We start from the raw sequence: 16,433 nt of genomic DNA, 5'->3' as shown, positions 1-16,433 counted from the left end.
GCAGTCCTAGGATGTAGAGTAGTGAAAAAGATCGCAAGAAGTAGAGCGAAACCGCATCTACCGAGGTTACTTGGACCCCGGCTAGAATTGCAGTCGCCAAGAGAATTTGAGCGTATACCTTCGACTCATTGCAGAAATAACGCGGGCAGTAGTTGATGGCGTATCCTACCGGTGACTGATTAAGTTGCTGCTCGTCTCCGCTCCGGCAGTGACAACATATCGTTGCTCTCATATAGTCCGCGTTTAAACCTCTGTCCCCATTCTCGATAAAAATTCGCTTGGATTTTACCACCGCTTGTATATTTTCCCAGCTGGCATTTGTTTAAGGAAGATTTTTTGGGGCCCTTTCATGTTCTGTTTTCTTCAATGGTTCCCCTTTCAGTCGTCAACCGTTTTCGACCTTTGGAATATTACGGGGCTCTTTGTTTAATGATCGCCTTAACGAGAATAAATAACGGGCCCCACAGGTTTTTTGATTCCGCGGGCTCTTTAAATTTCAACACATTGTTGTGAGCTCCCCCTCGACGCATCAGCAGCGCCGCCGATCGCAGCCCCGCTCACTGGACGGCACATTCCCCCTTTTTGCCGCCCTTGGGCTTCTTGCCGCCCGCCTGATCGTGCTCCTGCATCGACGCCTCCCACGCACCGCGCAGGCACGCTTTGACCTCGCCCGTCACGTGGCCCTGCTGGACGAGTGAGGCGGAGGTGTCGAGCCCGATGTGCGCGTACGACGGCGTCTTCAGATTCCGCTTGTAGATGTACCAGAACGCGTCCCACACCTCCCCGTCGGCGCCCCACTCGTACTCGCACAAACCATGCGCCCGCGTCGCCTCGCGGTAGAGCGCCATGCTCGACGGCGCGCACCAGATGATGTTGATGTAGTCCACCGGCCCGCTCCCCTCCACCAGCCGCCGCGTCTGCTTCGGCGTCGAGTTGGCCCACAGCCAGTCGCGAACGTGGCCCACGATCTGCAGGTGGACGGGGCCGCACTGCGAGCCGCGCAGCACGACGACGGCCGTGCACTGCAGCAGGTGGTGGTCCGGCCCGAGCACCACGACCTTGATTGGGACCTTGTTCCTCTTGCGGATTTTGAAGGTTGGCGGGGGCGGTATCGTCTGCGCCCAGTCCGCCGTCAGGTAGACGAAAACGCGCCCGTCCTTCACGCCATCGTCCTGAACCGCCTGCGGGGCCCCGCCCTGCCAGTGGCGGTTCATGTCGCCGCTCGTCTGCTCCATGGCACTTGGCGGCGGCGGAATGCGGGCGCCCAAAGGTGCGCGGACGCCACAGCTCTGGCAGTGTTTTCTTTTTTCTATCCCTTGGGCGAAAAGCCAGAAAGGGTCTCTCGACCGAGTCTATGAGTCCTGGCAGCTCCCGGTCGATGTTGAGCAACCAAGCGACGGAGATGTTGCGGGGGTACGGGTGTTCCAGAGCGCAGAGGGGGTACGCCACACGGCACACCGCACACGCAAAACACAAAGTTGTTTGGTATTGCTAAAAATCTCTCTCACACGCACCGACCCTTCACACATAAAGATAAACGCCGACCCTTCACGAACCGAAAGGCTGAGAGAGAGATTGAAAGGCTGTGCCCGGGCCCCGGGCGCCGGGGAAGCGGAAGGCTTTAGAGATGACGGTGTCCAGTCCGAGCCTGGCTGTTCGCTTCACCTTCCTATACCTAACCTAGATGATAAACAGACAACAAGCGAACCGAAAAATATTCCTCCGCGCCCCCGGGTAGGTTTCTCGAGAGAAGTAGCCGCGGCCGCACCCTGACAAGCCGACACGGAGCAGCAGAGTAGGAGAGCCGTCGCAGGCTTCCGCCGCCGGCCGAGCGTGTCGCTCACGCCGGGTACACGAGCGGCGCCTTTGCCCAGGGCGGCTTCTCCCTCGCGAGCACCGCCTTCATGCCGGCGGCGCACTCGTCCGTCAGCCGCACGCGGGCGAGCTCTGCGGCGGTGTAGCGGAGGATCTCGTCGCTCCCGCGCGGCGCCGCCGCAACCTCCCGCACGAGCGCCTTGGCCGCCGCCGCCGCGCCCGGCGCCGCCGACTGCGCCGCCGCCAGGATGCGGTCCGCGGCGGCGCGCAGGTCTGCATCCGTGACGACGACCTCATCGACGAGGCCGAGGTCGCGCGCCTGCTCGGCGCGCAGTGTCTCGCCCGTCATGAAGAGCCGCCGCGCGCGCGCCGCCCCCACCCTCCCCACCACGTACGGCGAGATGGTCGCCGGGATGACGCCGAGCTTCACCTCGGACAGCGCGACCGATGCCGCGTGCTTGATGACGACGTAGTCGCAGACGCAGAGCAGGCCCACGCCGCCGCCCATGGCGGTGCCATTGGCGAGCGCCACCACGTACACGGGAAGCTCGTCCAGCTCGCGAAGCAGCTTTGCGAACGCGACCGCCGACTCATCGTTCTTGTTCGACTGGTTGTCGGCTCCGTTGCCGCTGCTCTCCTCCGCCGCCGCCGCCGCCATCCGCTGGAAGCCCTTGGGGTCGCCTCCCGCGCAGAACATCGGGCCGTTGCCCGTCAGGAAGACCACGCGCAGGGCGGGCGACGCCTTGATCCGTGCCACGGCTATCTGGAGCCCTAGCGTGAGGCGCTCATCGAGCGCGTTCCTCTCCTGCGGACGGTTGAGCGTGATGACCGCGACGTGCTCGTTGGCCTCGTACCGCAGCTCGGCGGGCAGCTTCATGTCCATCTGTGCCGGTCGCCCACTGACGTCGGGTTGTGCTGAAGGCCTTCGATGCCGGGGTATCGTTGTCGCGCGAATGCAATGGGACCACCACCGCTATTTTTTGTCTCCTCTAAAATAACAAAACAAAATGAAAAGCACTCTCACACATGAGGCAAGCGATCCAACGACAGCGATTATAAAAAGCTGAAATAAGAAATAACGCAGCCCAGGCCGTCCCGCCCGAGCACTCCTCGCCGCACCGACAGGAAAATCTCTCCACTCGCTGTATTTTGTATTTGGAGCGCCGGCCGACAATTGCTCGCGACCGCGATGGAGGCGGCGGCCGCAGACCGCCAGCCCGATATCCCTCCCAGCGCGTGGGCGGCAGCGTCGGCGCTCTCCGAGCTCACCGTCCACGCGGCATGGGCGGCTGCCAACGCACGCACGCTGCAGTGGGGCGCGTCGCACCGCGACGCACAGCGCGCCAAGGAGGTTGCCCTCCAGCTCGAGGCGCTGCTGCCCGAGGGCGCCGCTCCCGCCGTGGTGCAGCTTTCCCTCGCGGCGGCGTGGTACGCGTCAAACACGCGGCGCCTGCTGCTCTTCGACGCGGCGCGCGACCTGCGGAAGCTGGAGGAGGCCGCCGCCGAGCTCGCCAAGGTGATGCCACCGGAGACGGCGAAGAGCGTCAAGGCGCTTGCCACGTCCGCCGCCTGGCACGCGGCCAACGCGCGCTCGATGCTCTGGCTCGACGCGGAGCGAGACCTGACGCGGTTCGAGGAGTGCTGCCGGCAGCTGCCGGCGCTGCTGCAAGGGGTGACCGACGGCGCCGCCGCAGAGACACCCGCCGACGCGTCGAGGGTGAGGCGGCGGAGGCGGGCGAGGGCGAGGCTCGAGCGGCTCGACGGCCCCTCGCCATTCTGCAGGCGCGGGCAGGCGGGTCCGCGGGCGACCTCTCCGCGGGCGACCTCTCCGCGGGGGACGTCCCCGCGCGCGGCGAGCGCGGGGGCGGCGGCGAGCGTGGGGGCGGGCGAGGGTGGCGCGTCGCTGCTGCAGCGGAGCGGGCGCGAGGCGCTGCGGCGGCTCGACTGCGCCCTCGACGATGTGGCTCCTCTCTGGGCGGCGCTCGACCCGGCGGCGCTGCGGAGGGGCGACGACGGCGGCGCGGAGGGGGAGGGGGAGGCGACCTTCGAGGCGCCGCTCGCGGCGTTCTTTGCTGAACTGTGATGGTGGTTGGGTTGCGAGTCAGGCGTCCTGCGAGGCGCTGCTTGCGGCGGTCTACGCCACCGTCGCGGCGCGAGATGTAGCCGAGATCGGGCCGAGATCGGGCCGAAGTAGCCGAGGTCTGGTCGAGGTATGGAGACGGACACGTCCAAGAGACGGCCAGACACGCCGCCCACCACACGCCCACCACACGCCCACGGCACGCCCACAACACGCCCACCACACGCCCACGACACGCCCACGACACGCCCACGACACGCCCACGACACGCCCACGACACGCCCACGACACGCCCACGACACGCCCACGGCACGCCCACGACACGCCCACGACACGCCCACGACACGCCCACGACACGCCCACGACACAGCCCACGACACGCCCACGGCACGCCCACGACACGCCCACGACACGCCCAGGTGCTGGACCACCTCGGGGCCACCTTTGCTCCTGTGGCGCGCGAGCTGCGGAAGAACGCGGACAAGCTGGCGGCGGCGGCGCGCCGCTTGTCCCCCGAGCGCACGCTGCGCGCCCTCGTGGCGAGGGAGGTGCGGGAGGGGGCGTGCGTGCGCGGTGAGGCGGCAAAGGAGGGGTCGGCCGCGCTCGCTCTGCTGTGGCTCTGCCGGCAGCCAGCGCATGCTGCACGACGCGCTCGGCTGGAGTAGGGATTGACGGTGACTAATGACTCGTTCCTAGGCTGCTGCGCATGCTGCACGACGCGCTCGCGCGGGTAGGGGCCGAGGGCGGCGCTGTCCTCGCAGAGTGCCTGCACGCGGCCTACGACGCGACGCTGCGGCCGCACCAAGACCCGTTCACGCGACGGGTGGTCGCCGCGGCGATCTGGGCGGCGCCGAGCCGGGCCGACTTCCTCGCGCGGCTCGGGTCGCACCGCGAGGGGGTGCGGGGCTGCGGAGGGCGGGCGAGAGGGCAAGGGTTGCGCAGCGGCCTCGAGACCTCGAGAGAGCCCGTCCCTCCGCGTAGGTCGAGGCTGCGGTGGTGGAGATGGCGGCCCGCATGGAGACCGCACTGAGGGACGTGCATGCGCTGCTCCACGAGGCGGGCGTGCTGGGCGCTGAGCCGCTCCCGCTGCCCGAGCGGGGAGACTAGATGGCACGCCCGCCACAGCGCCCCCCCCCCGGCCCCGCCGGCCGGATATTGCTCCCTCGTGTCCACGTGGCGTCTCCTCCCTGATCGTCTCTCTCTCATCCCATGTGTGGTGCTGTGCGTGCGCCGGAGCTGTGTGCGCTTGCTGCCTTGTGCTCGCCGGGGATATCCGGGGCGCGAGGCGCGAGCGAGATCTGTCCCATGAGCCATGTGATGTTCATGCTGTGCCTGTGCATGCTGTTTGAAACAGCGGTGTTCGCGGTGTTTTGGTGAGTCTTGAGCGAGTCTGTGACGGTCGCGACGGGCCTCCTAGAGCCGTAAAAGGACTCGAAACCTATTAGCTACCTATCTGCACAGGATATGCCGTCAGGGACGGCGGACCCGACTACTAGCGCGCATGCTCTTGTCTTGCAGCTAGGGGAGCCTAGAGCCGCTTCTGCCCGGCGCCATGGAAGATGCCAAGACACCGACCGACCGACCGAGTCAGAGCCGCTGCCGCTTCGACGACGGCTGCCCGTCGGTCTTCGGGTCGACTTTGGCCGCCAGGTCTTCGATATTCGTCTCCAGCTCCTTGGTGCGCTTCTCGTACTCCGAGATAGAGACGGCGAGCGACGAGACTTTGCCCTCCGTCTCAGAGATGGTGTCAATGAGGCGCCGCCGCTTTAGCTGAATCTCCGCGATCTTGGCATGGTCAGAGTACGAGTCGAGCGCGAGATTGACAGCCTCAGCCTTGAGCTCGTCGCGCCGCTCGTAGTACTTGCGCAGGTCGGAAGTGAAGTTCTTTTTGTCCTCGCGGCAGGTGGCCAGCTTCTCCTTGGCAAAGCTCAGCTCAGCCTCCGCCGACTTCATCAGCTGCTCGAGCTTGTGCGTGTCCTTCTCCTCCTTCTGCGCCGTAAAGGCAGCGGCGCGCTCCTCAAAGGCGCGGAAGGCTGGCGCCGTGTCAACTCGCGTGTTAAGGAACGCTTGCTTCGAGATCGACTTGACACGCGAGTTGACACCCGTCCAGTCGTGCTGGTCCTCGTGCAGCGCCTTGCACACCTCCTTGTACTCCTCCTCCTTCAGCCAGCACGCGTCGATCTTTGCGAGCTGCTCTTCCGGGATCTCGATCAACTTGGCACGCTCCGAGAGGGTGTCCTCCAGAGTCTGGCTCTTGCGCTTCTCCCTTTCCTTCTTTGACATGTACACCTGCCATACAGGAGAGGATAGGGTCCGTACATGGCACCAGGAGGTCAGAGAGAGAGCGAGAGGCGAATATGCGCACCACGTACACTGGCTTGCCCTTGCGCTGTATGGTCGCGCGCGAGATGCCTTGCTCTTCCTCCAGCTTCTCCACTGCCTGGACGCGGTCGGTCGATTCGAGCTGCAGCAGCATGTTCCAGATCTTGCCGCCAAAAACGCCGTGCTGGACCTTGACGCCGAGTGCTGACTCAAAGGCTGCCCGAATCGGGCCGGTGTGGGCCGAGCACTGCAGGTACACCTTGTCGCCTCCGTTGATCGGATTTGGCACCGGGCCGAGAGCGTCCGAGCGCAGCTCCAGCTCCTCGTCGACGTTAGCCATTCGGACAGCGTGTCGCCTTGCGATGTGCTCGCTGAATGCCTTGTTTTCGGCGTTTTTTTAAAGGAGGGCACCGCGTCTCGTGTTTTTTTAAGGAGGGCCGCAGACTCGTTCTGCGCGCCAACGGCTGGTGACGCTGTGTTGCCCTAGAGCTAGTCCTTCCCCGGTCGCCTAGCCTCTGCGCTGTCTGGCGGACGCCTGTATGCCATGCACGCGGACCACGCTTGCGTGGATTTGTTGCTGGCAGGCTGACCCGTGTGCGGGGTAACCCGCGCACGGGGAAGCTTCACGGGTTCGAGCCGTCAAACATTGAGCAGCGGAGGTGTGCCGAGGGGGACCGGGAGGCGGTAAGTCGTCGTCGCCCGGCACTGCTTGCAGCGCCATGGCGATGGCGCTAAGAGGTTCCTCTTTTCCGCGCCCCCCCCGCAAGGCGCGCGATACACACGTCTCCCCTCTCCCGCGGGTCTAGCCCTGTTCACGCGCGCGCGAGACGTGCAGACAGGGTTGCCAGGTGAGAGCGAATGGCGCGGTTAGATCCCCAGCCGCCAGCGCGTCCCCCTCACCCCTCGCTCGTTACAATCTCAATATACACGATATGTTGTTACCAAACAACACTCACCAATTGGCACCCTCGCTATTCCGTCACCGCCGAGCAGGCGGCGCTCTTCTACACCCGCAGGGAGGCGGGTGGCAGCAAGGACAGGGGGGGGGGGGGGGGGTCGTCCACAAATGCAGCCCCTGCGGACGGAGTTGAACGAGCGGCTTGCGTGATTCCTGAGAAACCGAACGCGGAAGGCTCGCGCGTCGCGTAACTACAAGACTATCGCAGTGTGCAGATAAATAAATAAAGGCACTGCGCGAGGGCGGCTGGTGGACAAACGTGTACAGCAGCTACGAGCCACCAGCGCCACGCCCCTCGTCCCGTGGCCTCCCACGCCCACCCCGCCCGCCGCGCCCGCCGCGCCCACCGCGCCCACGCCCCCCTCGCCCCCCGACCACCGCCGCGCCACCAGCCGCCCAACTGGGCGGTGGGTGTGGCACAGCGCGAGTGGGCGGCTGGTGGACAAACGTCGCCTGCGCCGCCACCAGCCGCCCAGTTGCGGCGATGGGCAGCGCCGGCTGGCGGCAAGCCGGGCAGTTGGTGTCGCGCTCCAGCACGCGCGGCGCACATGTCTCGCAGTACAGCGCGTGGCCGCACGCGAAGCGGACCGAGCGCGGCGAGTCGTAGCAGAGGTCACACTGGCGCTCCTCGGCCCCAGCCGTCTCCTCCACCTCCCCCGCCGCTTCGACTAGCGCCTCCAGCCGCGGCAGTGCGTCTGCGAGCGGCATCCGCTTCCGCTTCCTCTCGTACGCCAGCCCGGCCACCAGCCGCGTCAGCTCCTCGGCCTGCGCCGCCGACCAGCCCGCGTCGGCCGCCGCGATGCCCTCCGCCATGTCGGGCTCCTCCAATGCATCGTCGCACGCGTTGAGCAAGCCAACGGCGCCGCGGCCGGTTAGGCTGACGAGTAGTGTGATGCCGAGCGCGAAACCGTCAGTCAGCTGCGAAGCCTGGTTGTCCAGCGAGATGATCGGGTCCATGTAGCCAGGCTTCCCAAAGATACGCTGCGTTGACAGGTGCGAGACCTGTCCATTGGCGCCGGCTGTTGCCTCTGCCGCGCGCGCGAGGCCCACGTCGGCGAGGTAGCCGTTGCCGCGCTCGTCGAGCAGGATGTTGCCCGCCGAGACGTCGCGGTGCAGGATCATGGGTGAGCGCGTGTGCAAGTAGTGCAACGCACTCGCCGCGTCGCGCAGCACACGGAGCCGTTCGGCAGAGGAGAGCGGCGGAGGCGGCCTCTCGAAGCCGAGCATGCGGAGCCGCTGCAGTGCGGCTGGAGCGCGGTAGAGGCGGTCCTCGAGGCTGCCGCCGCGGCAGAGGGGGTAGACGAGGCACGCTCTCGCCGGCGCCAAGCAGACGCCGAGTAGAGGGAGGAGGGACGGGTGGCACGCCGCGCTGAGCGTGCGCACCTCGCTCTGCAGCTCGGCGAGGCCTTGGGCGCCGACACCGACCAGCGCCGTCTTGACGGCGAACCCGCAAGCGACGCGCGGGAGCGACGGCAGCGCGTCGCAGCGGTAGACGCGCCCAAAACCTCCCTCGCCCACCTTTCGCGCCTCGGCAAAGCCGTCGGTCGCCGCGATGAGCTCGTCGAGAGGGACGGCGGCGGGCGGCGCGGCGGCGGCGGCGAGGGCGGCGACACTCGCCGCTGCCGACGCTGCCGCCGCTGCCGCGGCCGCCGCCTCCGCTGCCGCCGCCTCTTGAGCCTCCGCCGCCGCCACTGCCGCCACTGCCGCCTCTATAGCCGCCGCCTCCGCCGCCGCCTCCGCCGCCGCCTCCGCCGCCGCCGCTACCTCCGCTGCCGCCTCTCTTGCCTCCTCCTCCCTTGCCCTCGCCTCTGCCTCCTCCCTTGCCCGCGCCGCCTCCTCCGCCTCCTCCGCCGCCCGCGCCGCCGCAGCCTCTGCTACCACCCGATCCGCCTCCTCCGCCGCCCGCGCCTGCTCTGTGGCCCGCGCCTCCTCCGCCTGCTCCGCCGCCCGCTCCGCCGCCTGCGCCGCCGCCGCCGCCTGCCTCGCCGCCGCCTTCTCCTCCTTCTGCCGCTGCCGCTTCAGCGCCCTGGCCTCGCGGGCCTTTCGCTCCGCCAGCTCGTCGCGCAGCCGCCGCGCCGCCCCCAGCGCCTCCGAACCGTCGGCGCCTTCGGTGTTTGCGTTGATCGCCGCCCTGAGCGCCTCGAGATCGGCGTCGCCTCGGCCGCACGCCTCAACTGCCTCGCGCAGCGCCGCCTCGGCTGCATCGCGCGCCTCCGCCGCCTCCGCAGCCGCTGCCGCCTCGCGTGCGGCCTCCGCCGCCTGTTCGGCTGATTCTGCGACCGCCGTCTCCACATCAGCGCCGCGCCGGATCAGCAAGTCGACCACCCGCTCGTGGCCGTAGAAAGCAGCGCTTATCAGCGCGGTGAGGCCGTTGCTGCTCTGCAGGTCGATCTTCGCGCCGTGCCGTATCAGCAGCTCAACCACCCGCTCGTGGCCGTGGTTGGCGGCGCCCATCAGCAGCGTGAGGCCGCTCACGCCGCCTCTCTCGTACGTCGCGTTGACCCGCCCGCCGCCCTCGAGCCACGCCAGCACCGCCTCCTCCTCGCCTCGCTCAGCCGCTGCGATGACCTCAACGGAGACTGCCACGCCACCGCTCGACGCCCGCCCCGCCGCCACCGCTGGAGATGGCGTCTTCGCGACTCTCGATCCAGCCGAGGAAGCGCCGCCGGAGGAAGCGCCGCCTGCGCCTGCGCCGCCGGCTGCCGTCGCCGTGGGCCGTCCCGCCACCACCTCCTGGACGTGCTTCTTGAAGGCCTCGACGCACTCGGCGTGGCCCTTCTCCTTGGCCCACTGCAGCGCCGTCATGCCGTTCGCATTGCGCGCCGCCATGTCAGCGCCCGCCCGCAGCAAGCGCCGCACGACGGCGGGGCGGTTGAGGAGGGCGGCGAACATCAGCGCGGTGATGCCGTGGCTACCCCGCTTGTTGATCTCCGCGCCGCGCCGCAGTAGCAGCTCGACCACCCGCTCGTGGCCGTAGCGGGCGGCGCCCATCAGCGCGGTGATGCCGTCGCTGTCTTGCAGGTTGACATCAGCACCTTGCTGCAGCAGCAGCTCGACCACCCGCTCGTGGCCGTAGCGGGCGGCGCGCATCAGCAGCGTGAGGCCGCTCACGCCGCCTCTCTTGAACGTCGCGTCAGCCCGCCCGCCGCCCTCGAGCCACGCCAGCACCGCCGCCTCCTCGCCACGCTCCGCCGCTATCACGACCGCGTCGGAGACTGCCAAGGCACCGTTCAGCTCCGCCGCCGCCGGCGACAGATTACCCGGCCGCACCCGCACGCTCTCGCCGCTGCCCTCGAGCGCCACCGCGTACCGCCCGCCCTCGAAGCTCCGCGCCTCGCCCCGCTGCCCGTTCAGCTCGGGGCGGGAGGAGAGCCCGCTGAGCTCTACTCGCTGGCCGAGCAGCGGCGCGTCTTCAGCTGCCGCTGCCGCGCCCGAGGAGGCGCCGCCCGCCCCTGCCCGGCCGTCGGCAGCCGCCGCCGCCTCCGACAAGGCATCGACGCACTCGGCGTGGCCCTTCTCCTTGGCATACTGCAGCGCCGTCTTGCCGCCAACAGTGCGCGCCGCCGCGTCTGCGCCCGCCCGCAGCAAGCGCCGCACGACGGCGGGGTGGTTGAAGAAAGCGGCGAAAATCAGCGCGGTGAGGCCGTCGCTGTTCTGCAGGTTGATCTTCGCCTCGCGCCGCAGCAGCAAGTCGACCACCCGTTCGTAGCCTTCCTGGGCGGCGTACGTCAGCGCGGTGCCGCCGTTGCGGTTCTTCTTGTCGACCTCCGCGCCGTGCCGCAAGAGCGGGTCGACCGCCCGCTCGTGGCCGCTGCGGGCGGCGAGCATCAGCGCGGTCCAGCCGTCGCTGTTCTGCAGGTTGGCATCCGCGCCGCGCTGAAGCAGCAGCTCGACCAACCGCTTGTGGCCGTAGTGGGCGGCGCCCATCAGCAGCGTGAGGCCACTAAACTTGCCTCTCTCGTACGTCGCGTCGGCCCGCCCACCGCCGTCGAGCCACGCCAGCACCGCCTCCTCCTCGCCTCGATCAACCGCTAGCACCGCTGCGCGGAGCAGCTCAGGAATCCCGCGCATTGGCACTATGTACCGGTGGGTTCTGGCTCTTTGAGAGGTAGGGGGACGTGTGGACGCGTCCGCTTCCCACTCGCATCCTACTCGCACATAACGGTACTTCCACCTAGCGCGCCCTCGCAATGGATCATGGATGACCGTGCTTTACGCCCTCTGCTGCCTTGTGCGCCTCCTTGTTCTTGGACTGCAAGTCGTCCCCGCGCATCCACGTCTGCTGGGCCAGCCCGTGCATGCCAACTTGCGGCGGCGGCAGGTGCATCATCTGTGCGGGGGAGGGGGCATCATTGGGAACGGATGCATCGGCGCGTACGGGTGGAAGGGCGCGTTGTAGAGCCCATGGCAAGATGAAGTCAGGATGAAGTCCCACCAGACGCTCGCAATCTCCGGGGGGATGTCTCCGGAACCGCCTTGGGCCCTCTGGGCCGGCGCGGGGCCCCCCGGAGGCACCGTGCGCCGCGCCGCAGTGCGGAAACGGGGCTCCGGCTCTATGAGTCTCTATGAGCACCGACTTCCCGAATGATCACGGTTGATCAGAGGGCAGATTTGGAGAGATCTCGAGGAGTACATACAGATAGACCCTCCAACCATCAGAAAACTCCGACATGATCGGTCGTACTGACCGCCGACAGATCACTCCAGACAGCAGACAGGCCGACGTCTGCACGCGGCCGGCCGGGCGAGAGGCTTGACACGATCCGACCCTGCGACCCTGACGCTGCTGCTCTAGCTATCAGCCATGCACTGCTGACTGCTGCCACAATGTGCGACCTGTGCTGGCCCACTTGGCGGCCTTCCCGGTCAGTGGTGAGGCGCAGTTCAGAGCTGTCGATGGCGCGATGCCGCACTGGTCCCACATTGGTGACACGAGACCACCAAGTTTGCCGGTCCAAGAGAGAGGCGCCGGCGCTGTCCTGAGAAGGTGCGTGGTCCCTCTTGACTGCCCATGCGCGCGAGGCTGTGTAGGCATAGCCTCGAGAGTGCCAGCAGCCAATCCGAGGTGACGCGCATTGCGCCAGAAGCGTGCACGCAGCTGGAAGGACACCTTCCTACTGGCCGTACGATCACGTCATCACTGAATGCTTGATACAAAGGCCGCGAGCTATGCAGGTGATCAATTGTGCAGCATGGCACGGTCAGCAGCGCCGACAGGCTGTCGCAAGGCGTGATAGCATGGCCGCAAGTACGCCGAATTCCCATGAAAACAAGTAAAAAATCGCGAAAAAAGAAAAAAACTCCAAAAAATCGGCGCCTGCGGCGGGCCATGGGACCCCATCTCCCCCCCGCATGGACACCCTCTGGGGCCCCCGCGCCGCCGCCGGCCCAGAGCTTGGGCCCTTGCCGAGGCGCACAATAGTCCTTAGGGAAGCACGTTTTCTTTCCCAGTGCGCGCCAGACCCGTGTTTGGGCGCTCCAATAGATGTAAGAAAGAGAAACCGCGCTCTTTCAAAAATAGGAAAACAAAGCTCCGAGCGGGGAGGCAACACAAGTGCACAAAACTCGATTATCGTCACAACTCGTCTTTGGCCGCCTCCTGGGCTGCCTGGCTGACTGCTGTGGAGAGGTCGGTCTCGCCGCCCTCCTTGGTGACGCGCCTGTTATCGAGGGGGGGGGGGGGGGGCTCGCTCGCGCCTCGGCCCTGAGTCGTGCGCAGGAGCCGGGTGCACACGCCGTGCAGTGTGGGCGGGCGTGGGTCGGACCGCGCGCGCAGGCGCCACGACATGGGCTAGAGGTGTGCGTGCGGAGGGCTCGGACGCGCGCGCACTCTCTGATGAGCTCGATGATGGCGCGGTCGGTCGCGGCTCGCAGCTTCTTCATCTGCGGCTCAATGTCGCGCTTGAGGTCCCAGTTCACCTTCTTGGGCGCGAGGTTGAGGAGCGGCTCCTGGGTCGGATCCGTGTGCGCGACGTCCGAGCTGCCAGCCTGCGCGTTCCGGCGTGGCGCGGGCTACTGAGCATCCCGCCGCCGCCGCGGGTTACTGCCGGCGGCGCACCTGCAGCGCCTCCTCGACGTCCGGCACGGCCGCCTTCTCCACCGTCTCGGCACCGAGCTGGTCGAGCTCCGTCTTGGGCTGGTAGTTTCGGAACTTGATCACCGGCTCGCCCATCTCTGTGCGAGAGGGACGCTGGAGGGCGGGCACTACACGCGGCCGGCGCGGGCTAAAAGAAAGAAACAAATGGGGTCGACGGATGGGAGGACGGCACGCCGCCACCACACAGGGATTTTAAGGACAGGTGTGTGATGCGCCGGCGCGGGCTGTGCCAGCCACTCGTTGTGCGTTTTTTTTCTTTTTCTTGGCGAGGACTGGTAGGGAGATTGGGACGACGGGGATGGGGACTAGTCGACCTGACTACCTCTCATCCTGTCAGTGTGCAATGCCTCCCGCTGCGGCGGCCTTTTGCTCGGTCTTTGTTCGTTTCATTTTTCGCTTTGCTCGCGGCCGCGCTTTGCTCGCGGCTATCGCTCTTGCTCCACCGAGAGCGCGACGGTGGCCGCGAGACGGTGCGTGGATGCTCCGTGAGGTCGGCCTGCTCCTCTTGCTCGCCTTCTCCGCGTGGTCGATCGTCCGTTACCTCTTTGCGGACGGCGGCCCGGCCGTCTTTGACTACATCGTGGTCGGCGGCGGCTCGACCGGCGCGGTGGTTGCGGGCCGGCTGGGCGAGGCTGGCTACTCGGTGCTCGTGCTCGAGGCGGGAGGCTCGACGCAGATCTCGCTCGGCGGCGACGCGGAGCCCGTGGCTGGCAAGTGGACCATCTTCGATGTGCCGCTCGGCTGGGTGCAGGTGCTCTCTGATCACCGCTGGTCCAAGGAGTTCCAGTGGGTGGTGCCCGCCGACCCGCCGCCCGCCATCGCGCGCGGGCTGGGCGGCTGCGGCATCCACAACGCCATGCTCTACATGCGCGGCCGGCCTGCCGACTTTGCCGAGTGGGGAGCCGGCTGGTCGTGGGACGACGTGCGGCAGCAAGCTGCGGCTGCACCGCGCCCGTCCCCTCGCTTCCCACTGGCGGCCCGCTCGGCGCCGCAGGTGCTCCCCTTCTACAAGCGCTCCGAAGACAACGAGCAGTTCGGCACCTCTCCGCTGCACGGCACCGGCGGGCCGGTCCGTGTCACGACCGTCGCTTCCGATGAGCTGTCCGACTTTTTCCTCGACGTCTGCCACTCCTCCCTAGACACCTCGCTAGACACCCCCCTCGACACTTCCTGCACACAGTCTCCCTCGACGAGTAGGCCTTCTCCACCGCCGGCCTCCCCCACGTCGAGGACTTCAACGGCCCGGACCGCATCGGGTGCCTCTCACCGCCTCTCTTCTCGTCTCTCCCTCTCTCACTGCCCCGGGCCGGCATCGGGTGCCTCTCACCGCCTCTCTTCTCGTCTCTCCCTCTCTCACTGCCCCGGGCCGGCATCGGGTGCCTCTCACCGCCTCTCTTCTCGTCTCTCCCTCTCTCACTGCCCCGGGCCGGCATCGGGTGCCTCTCACCGCCTCTCTTCTCGTCTCTCCCTCTCTCACTGCCCCGGGCCGGCATCGGGTGCCTCTCACCGCCTCTCTTCTCGTCTCTCCCTCTCTCACTGCCCCGGGCCGGCATCGGGTGCCTCTCACCGCCTCTCTTCTCGTCTCTCCCTCTCTCACTGCCCCGGGTCGGCATCGGGTGCCTCTCAACGCCTCTCTTCTCGTCTCTCCCTCTCTCACTGCCCCGGGCCGGCATCGGGTGCCTCTCACCGCCTCTCTTCTCGTCTCTCCCTCTCTCACTGCCCCGGGCCGGCATCGGGTGCCTCTCACCGCCTCTCTTCTCGTCTCTCCCTCTCTCACTGCCCCGGGCCGGTATCGGGTGCCTCTCACAGCCTCTCTTCTCGTCTCTCCCTCTCTCACTGCCCCGGGCCGGCATCGGGTGCCTCTCACCGCCTCTCTTCTCGTCTCTCCCTCTCTCACTGCCCCGGGCCGGCATCGGGTGCCTCTCACCGCCTCTCTTCTCGTCTCTCCCTCTCTCACTGCCCCGGGCCGGCATCGGTGCCTCTCACCGCCTCTCTTCTCGTCTCTCCCTCTCTCACTGCCCCGGGCCGGCATCGGGTGCCTCTCACCGCCTCTCTTCTCGTCTCTCCCTCTCTCACTGCCCCGGGCCGGCATCGGGTGCCTCTCACCGCCTCTCTTCTCTTCTCTCCCTCTCTCACTGCCCCGGGCCGGCATCGGGTGCCTCTCACCGCCTCTCTTCTCGTCTCTCCCTCTCTCACTGCCCCGGGCCGGCATCGGGTGCCTCTCACCGCCTCTCTTCTCTTCTCTCCCTCTCTCACTGCCCCGGGCCGGCATCGGGTGCCTCTCACCGCCTCTCTTCTCGTCTCTCCCTCTCTCACTGCCCCGGGCCGGCATCGGGTGCCTCTCACCGCCTCTCTTCTCGTCTCTCCCTCTCTCACTGCCCCGGGCCGACACCGGGTCTCGCACCACCTCAGGTTCGGGCGGTACCAGTTCATGATTCGGGACGGGCTGCGAGACTCGGCTGCGGCACCGCCTTCCGACGGTGTTCGTGACTCCGCTGGTGAATGAGCTCGTGCACGGTCAAGTAATTAGGCTGCGGCGGCCTTCCTCGGCGCCGACCGACGCGCGGGGTACCGCGCGCCCCCGCTCGTCAAGACGCACGCGCTGGCCACGAGGCTCGTCGTCGAGGGCAGGTCAGATCGGACGAGATCGGACGAGATCGGACGAGATGTTCCGAGATGTTCCGAGATCGGACGAGATGTTCCGAGATCGGCCGAGATGTTCCGAGATCGGACGAGATGTTCCGAGATCGGACGAGATTGGACGGATTGGACGAGATCGGCCGAGATCGGACGAGATGTTCCGAGATCGGACGAGATGTTCCGAGATCGGCCGAGATGTTCCGAGATCGGCCGAGATGTTCCGAGATCGCCCCAGAGATGGTACGCGCTGGACGCTCCCTCACCCTACCGCCGCTGCCGCCTGTCCTGACCCCTTTCTGCTCCGGCCTGCCCCTCCTGCCGTCAGGCGCGTGGTCGGTGTCGAGTACGTTCGCGGCCGCGCCCCGACCGACAAGGCGAAGAGGCTGCGCGCGATGGCTCGGCACGAGGTCCTCCTCTCCCTCCGCCCTCCTCCTTCTCCCTCCTCCTTCTCCCTCCTCCTTCTCCCTCCTCCTTCTCCCTCCTCCTTCTCCCTCCTCCTTTCCCTCCTCCTCTCCCTCCGC

General features: G+C 67.2%; 8 protein-coding genes across 8 annotated transcripts in view; 3 read left to right on the top strand and 5 right to left on the bottom strand.

Moving 5' to 3' along the window:
* Positions 1-496: 496 nt before the first annotated feature.
* EMIHUDRAFT_360952 (hypothetical protein) lies at positions 497-1,257 on the bottom strand. Its single transcript, XM_005792898.1, has one exon. It carries the CDS (start codon positions 1,233-1,235, stop codon positions 558-560), a length of 678 nt encoding a protein of 225 aa, XP_005792955.1. The 5' UTR covers positions 1,236-1,257; the 3' UTR covers positions 497-557.
* Positions 1,258-1,766: 509 nt separating this feature from the next.
* On the bottom strand, positions 1,767-2,747 carry ECH13 (enoyl-CoA hydratase/isomerase). The gene has a single exon (XM_005792897.1). The coding sequence runs from the start codon at positions 2,696-2,698 to the stop codon at positions 1,841-1,843; it is 858 nt and encodes a 285-aa protein (XP_005792954.1). The 5' UTR covers positions 2,699-2,747; the 3' UTR covers positions 1,767-1,840.
* A 257-nt stretch (positions 2,748-3,004) lies between these two features.
* EMIHUDRAFT_222620 (hypothetical protein) lies at positions 3,005-3,898 on the top strand (the record flags this gene model as incomplete). The annotated part of the gene is made up of 3 exons (XM_005792896.1): positions 3,005-3,532; positions 3,598-3,654; positions 3,743-3,898. The coding sequence occupies 3 exons, from the start codon at positions 3,005-3,007 to the stop codon at positions 3,896-3,898; spliced, it is 741 nt and encodes a 246-aa protein (XP_005792953.1).
* A 703-nt stretch (positions 3,899-4,601) lies between these two features.
* Positions 4,602-5,002, top strand: EMIHUDRAFT_222619 (hypothetical protein; the record flags this gene model as incomplete). Its single annotated transcript, XM_005792895.1, has 2 exons — positions 4,602-4,793; positions 4,877-5,002. The coding sequence occupies 2 exons, from the start codon at positions 4,602-4,604 to the stop codon at positions 5,000-5,002; spliced, it is 318 nt and encodes a 105-aa protein (XP_005792952.1).
* Positions 5,003-5,321: 319 nt separating this feature from the next.
* EMIHUDRAFT_454216 (hypothetical protein) lies at positions 5,322-6,557 on the bottom strand (the record flags this gene model as incomplete). The annotated part of the gene is made up of 2 exons (XM_005792894.1): positions 5,322-6,184; positions 6,261-6,557. 2 exons carry the CDS (start codon positions 6,555-6,557, stop codon positions 5,483-5,485), a joined length of 999 nt encoding a protein of 332 aa, XP_005792951.1. The 3' UTR covers positions 5,322-5,482.
* A 1,458-nt stretch (positions 6,558-8,015) lies between these two features.
* Positions 8,016-8,735, bottom strand: EMIHUDRAFT_69643 (hypothetical protein; the record flags this gene model as incomplete). Its single annotated transcript, XM_005792893.1, has 1 exon — positions 8,016-8,735. A coding segment is annotated over one exon (720 nt), but the record flags the coding sequence as incomplete, so codon positions are not given.
* A 4,015-nt stretch (positions 8,736-12,750) lies between these two features.
* Positions 12,751-13,347, bottom strand: EMIHUDRAFT_222615 (hypothetical protein; the record flags this gene model as incomplete). The annotated part of the gene is made up of 3 exons (XM_005792892.1): positions 12,751-12,835; positions 13,006-13,163; positions 13,234-13,347. The coding sequence occupies 3 exons, from the start codon at positions 13,345-13,347 to the stop codon at positions 12,751-12,753; spliced, it is 357 nt and encodes a 118-aa protein (XP_005792949.1).
* Positions 13,348-13,750: 403 nt separating this feature from the next.
* Positions 13,751-16,433, top strand: part of EMIHUDRAFT_108462 (putative glucose-methanol-choline oxidoreductase) — a gene marked incomplete at both ends in the record, with an annotated part of 6,060 nt that continues 3,377 nt past the window's right edge. Inside the window, 4 exons of the mRNA XM_005792891.1 lie at positions 13,751-14,194; positions 14,267-14,341; positions 14,470-14,528; positions 16,238-16,319. Of these exons, the coding sequence (XP_005792948.1) occupies positions 13,751-14,194; positions 14,267-14,341; positions 14,470-14,528; positions 16,238-16,319 (660 nt within the window). The remainder of the gene's footprint in view (positions 14,195-14,266; positions 14,342-14,469; positions 14,529-16,237; positions 16,320-16,433) is intronic.

This window comes from Emiliania huxleyi (assembly GCF_000372725.1).
Source record: "Emiliania huxleyi CCMP1516 unplaced genomic scaffold EMIHUscaffold_104, whole genome shotgun sequence".
NCBI classification, from domain to species: Eukaryota; Haptophyta; order Isochrysidales; family Noelaerhabdaceae; genus Emiliania; species Emiliania huxleyi.
This window is presented reverse-complemented; position numbering and strand designations above follow the sequence as displayed.

Bases quoted from the DNA above. Each gene is read 5' to 3' on its own strand.
- EMIHUDRAFT_360952 (XM_005792898.1), bottom strand. From the start codon at position 1,235: ATGGAGCAGACGAGCGGCGACATGAACCGCCACTGGCAGGGCGGGGCC.
- ECH13 (XM_005792897.1), bottom strand. From the start codon at position 2,698: ATGGACATGAAGCTGCCCGCCGAGCTGCGGTACGAGGCCAACGAGCAC.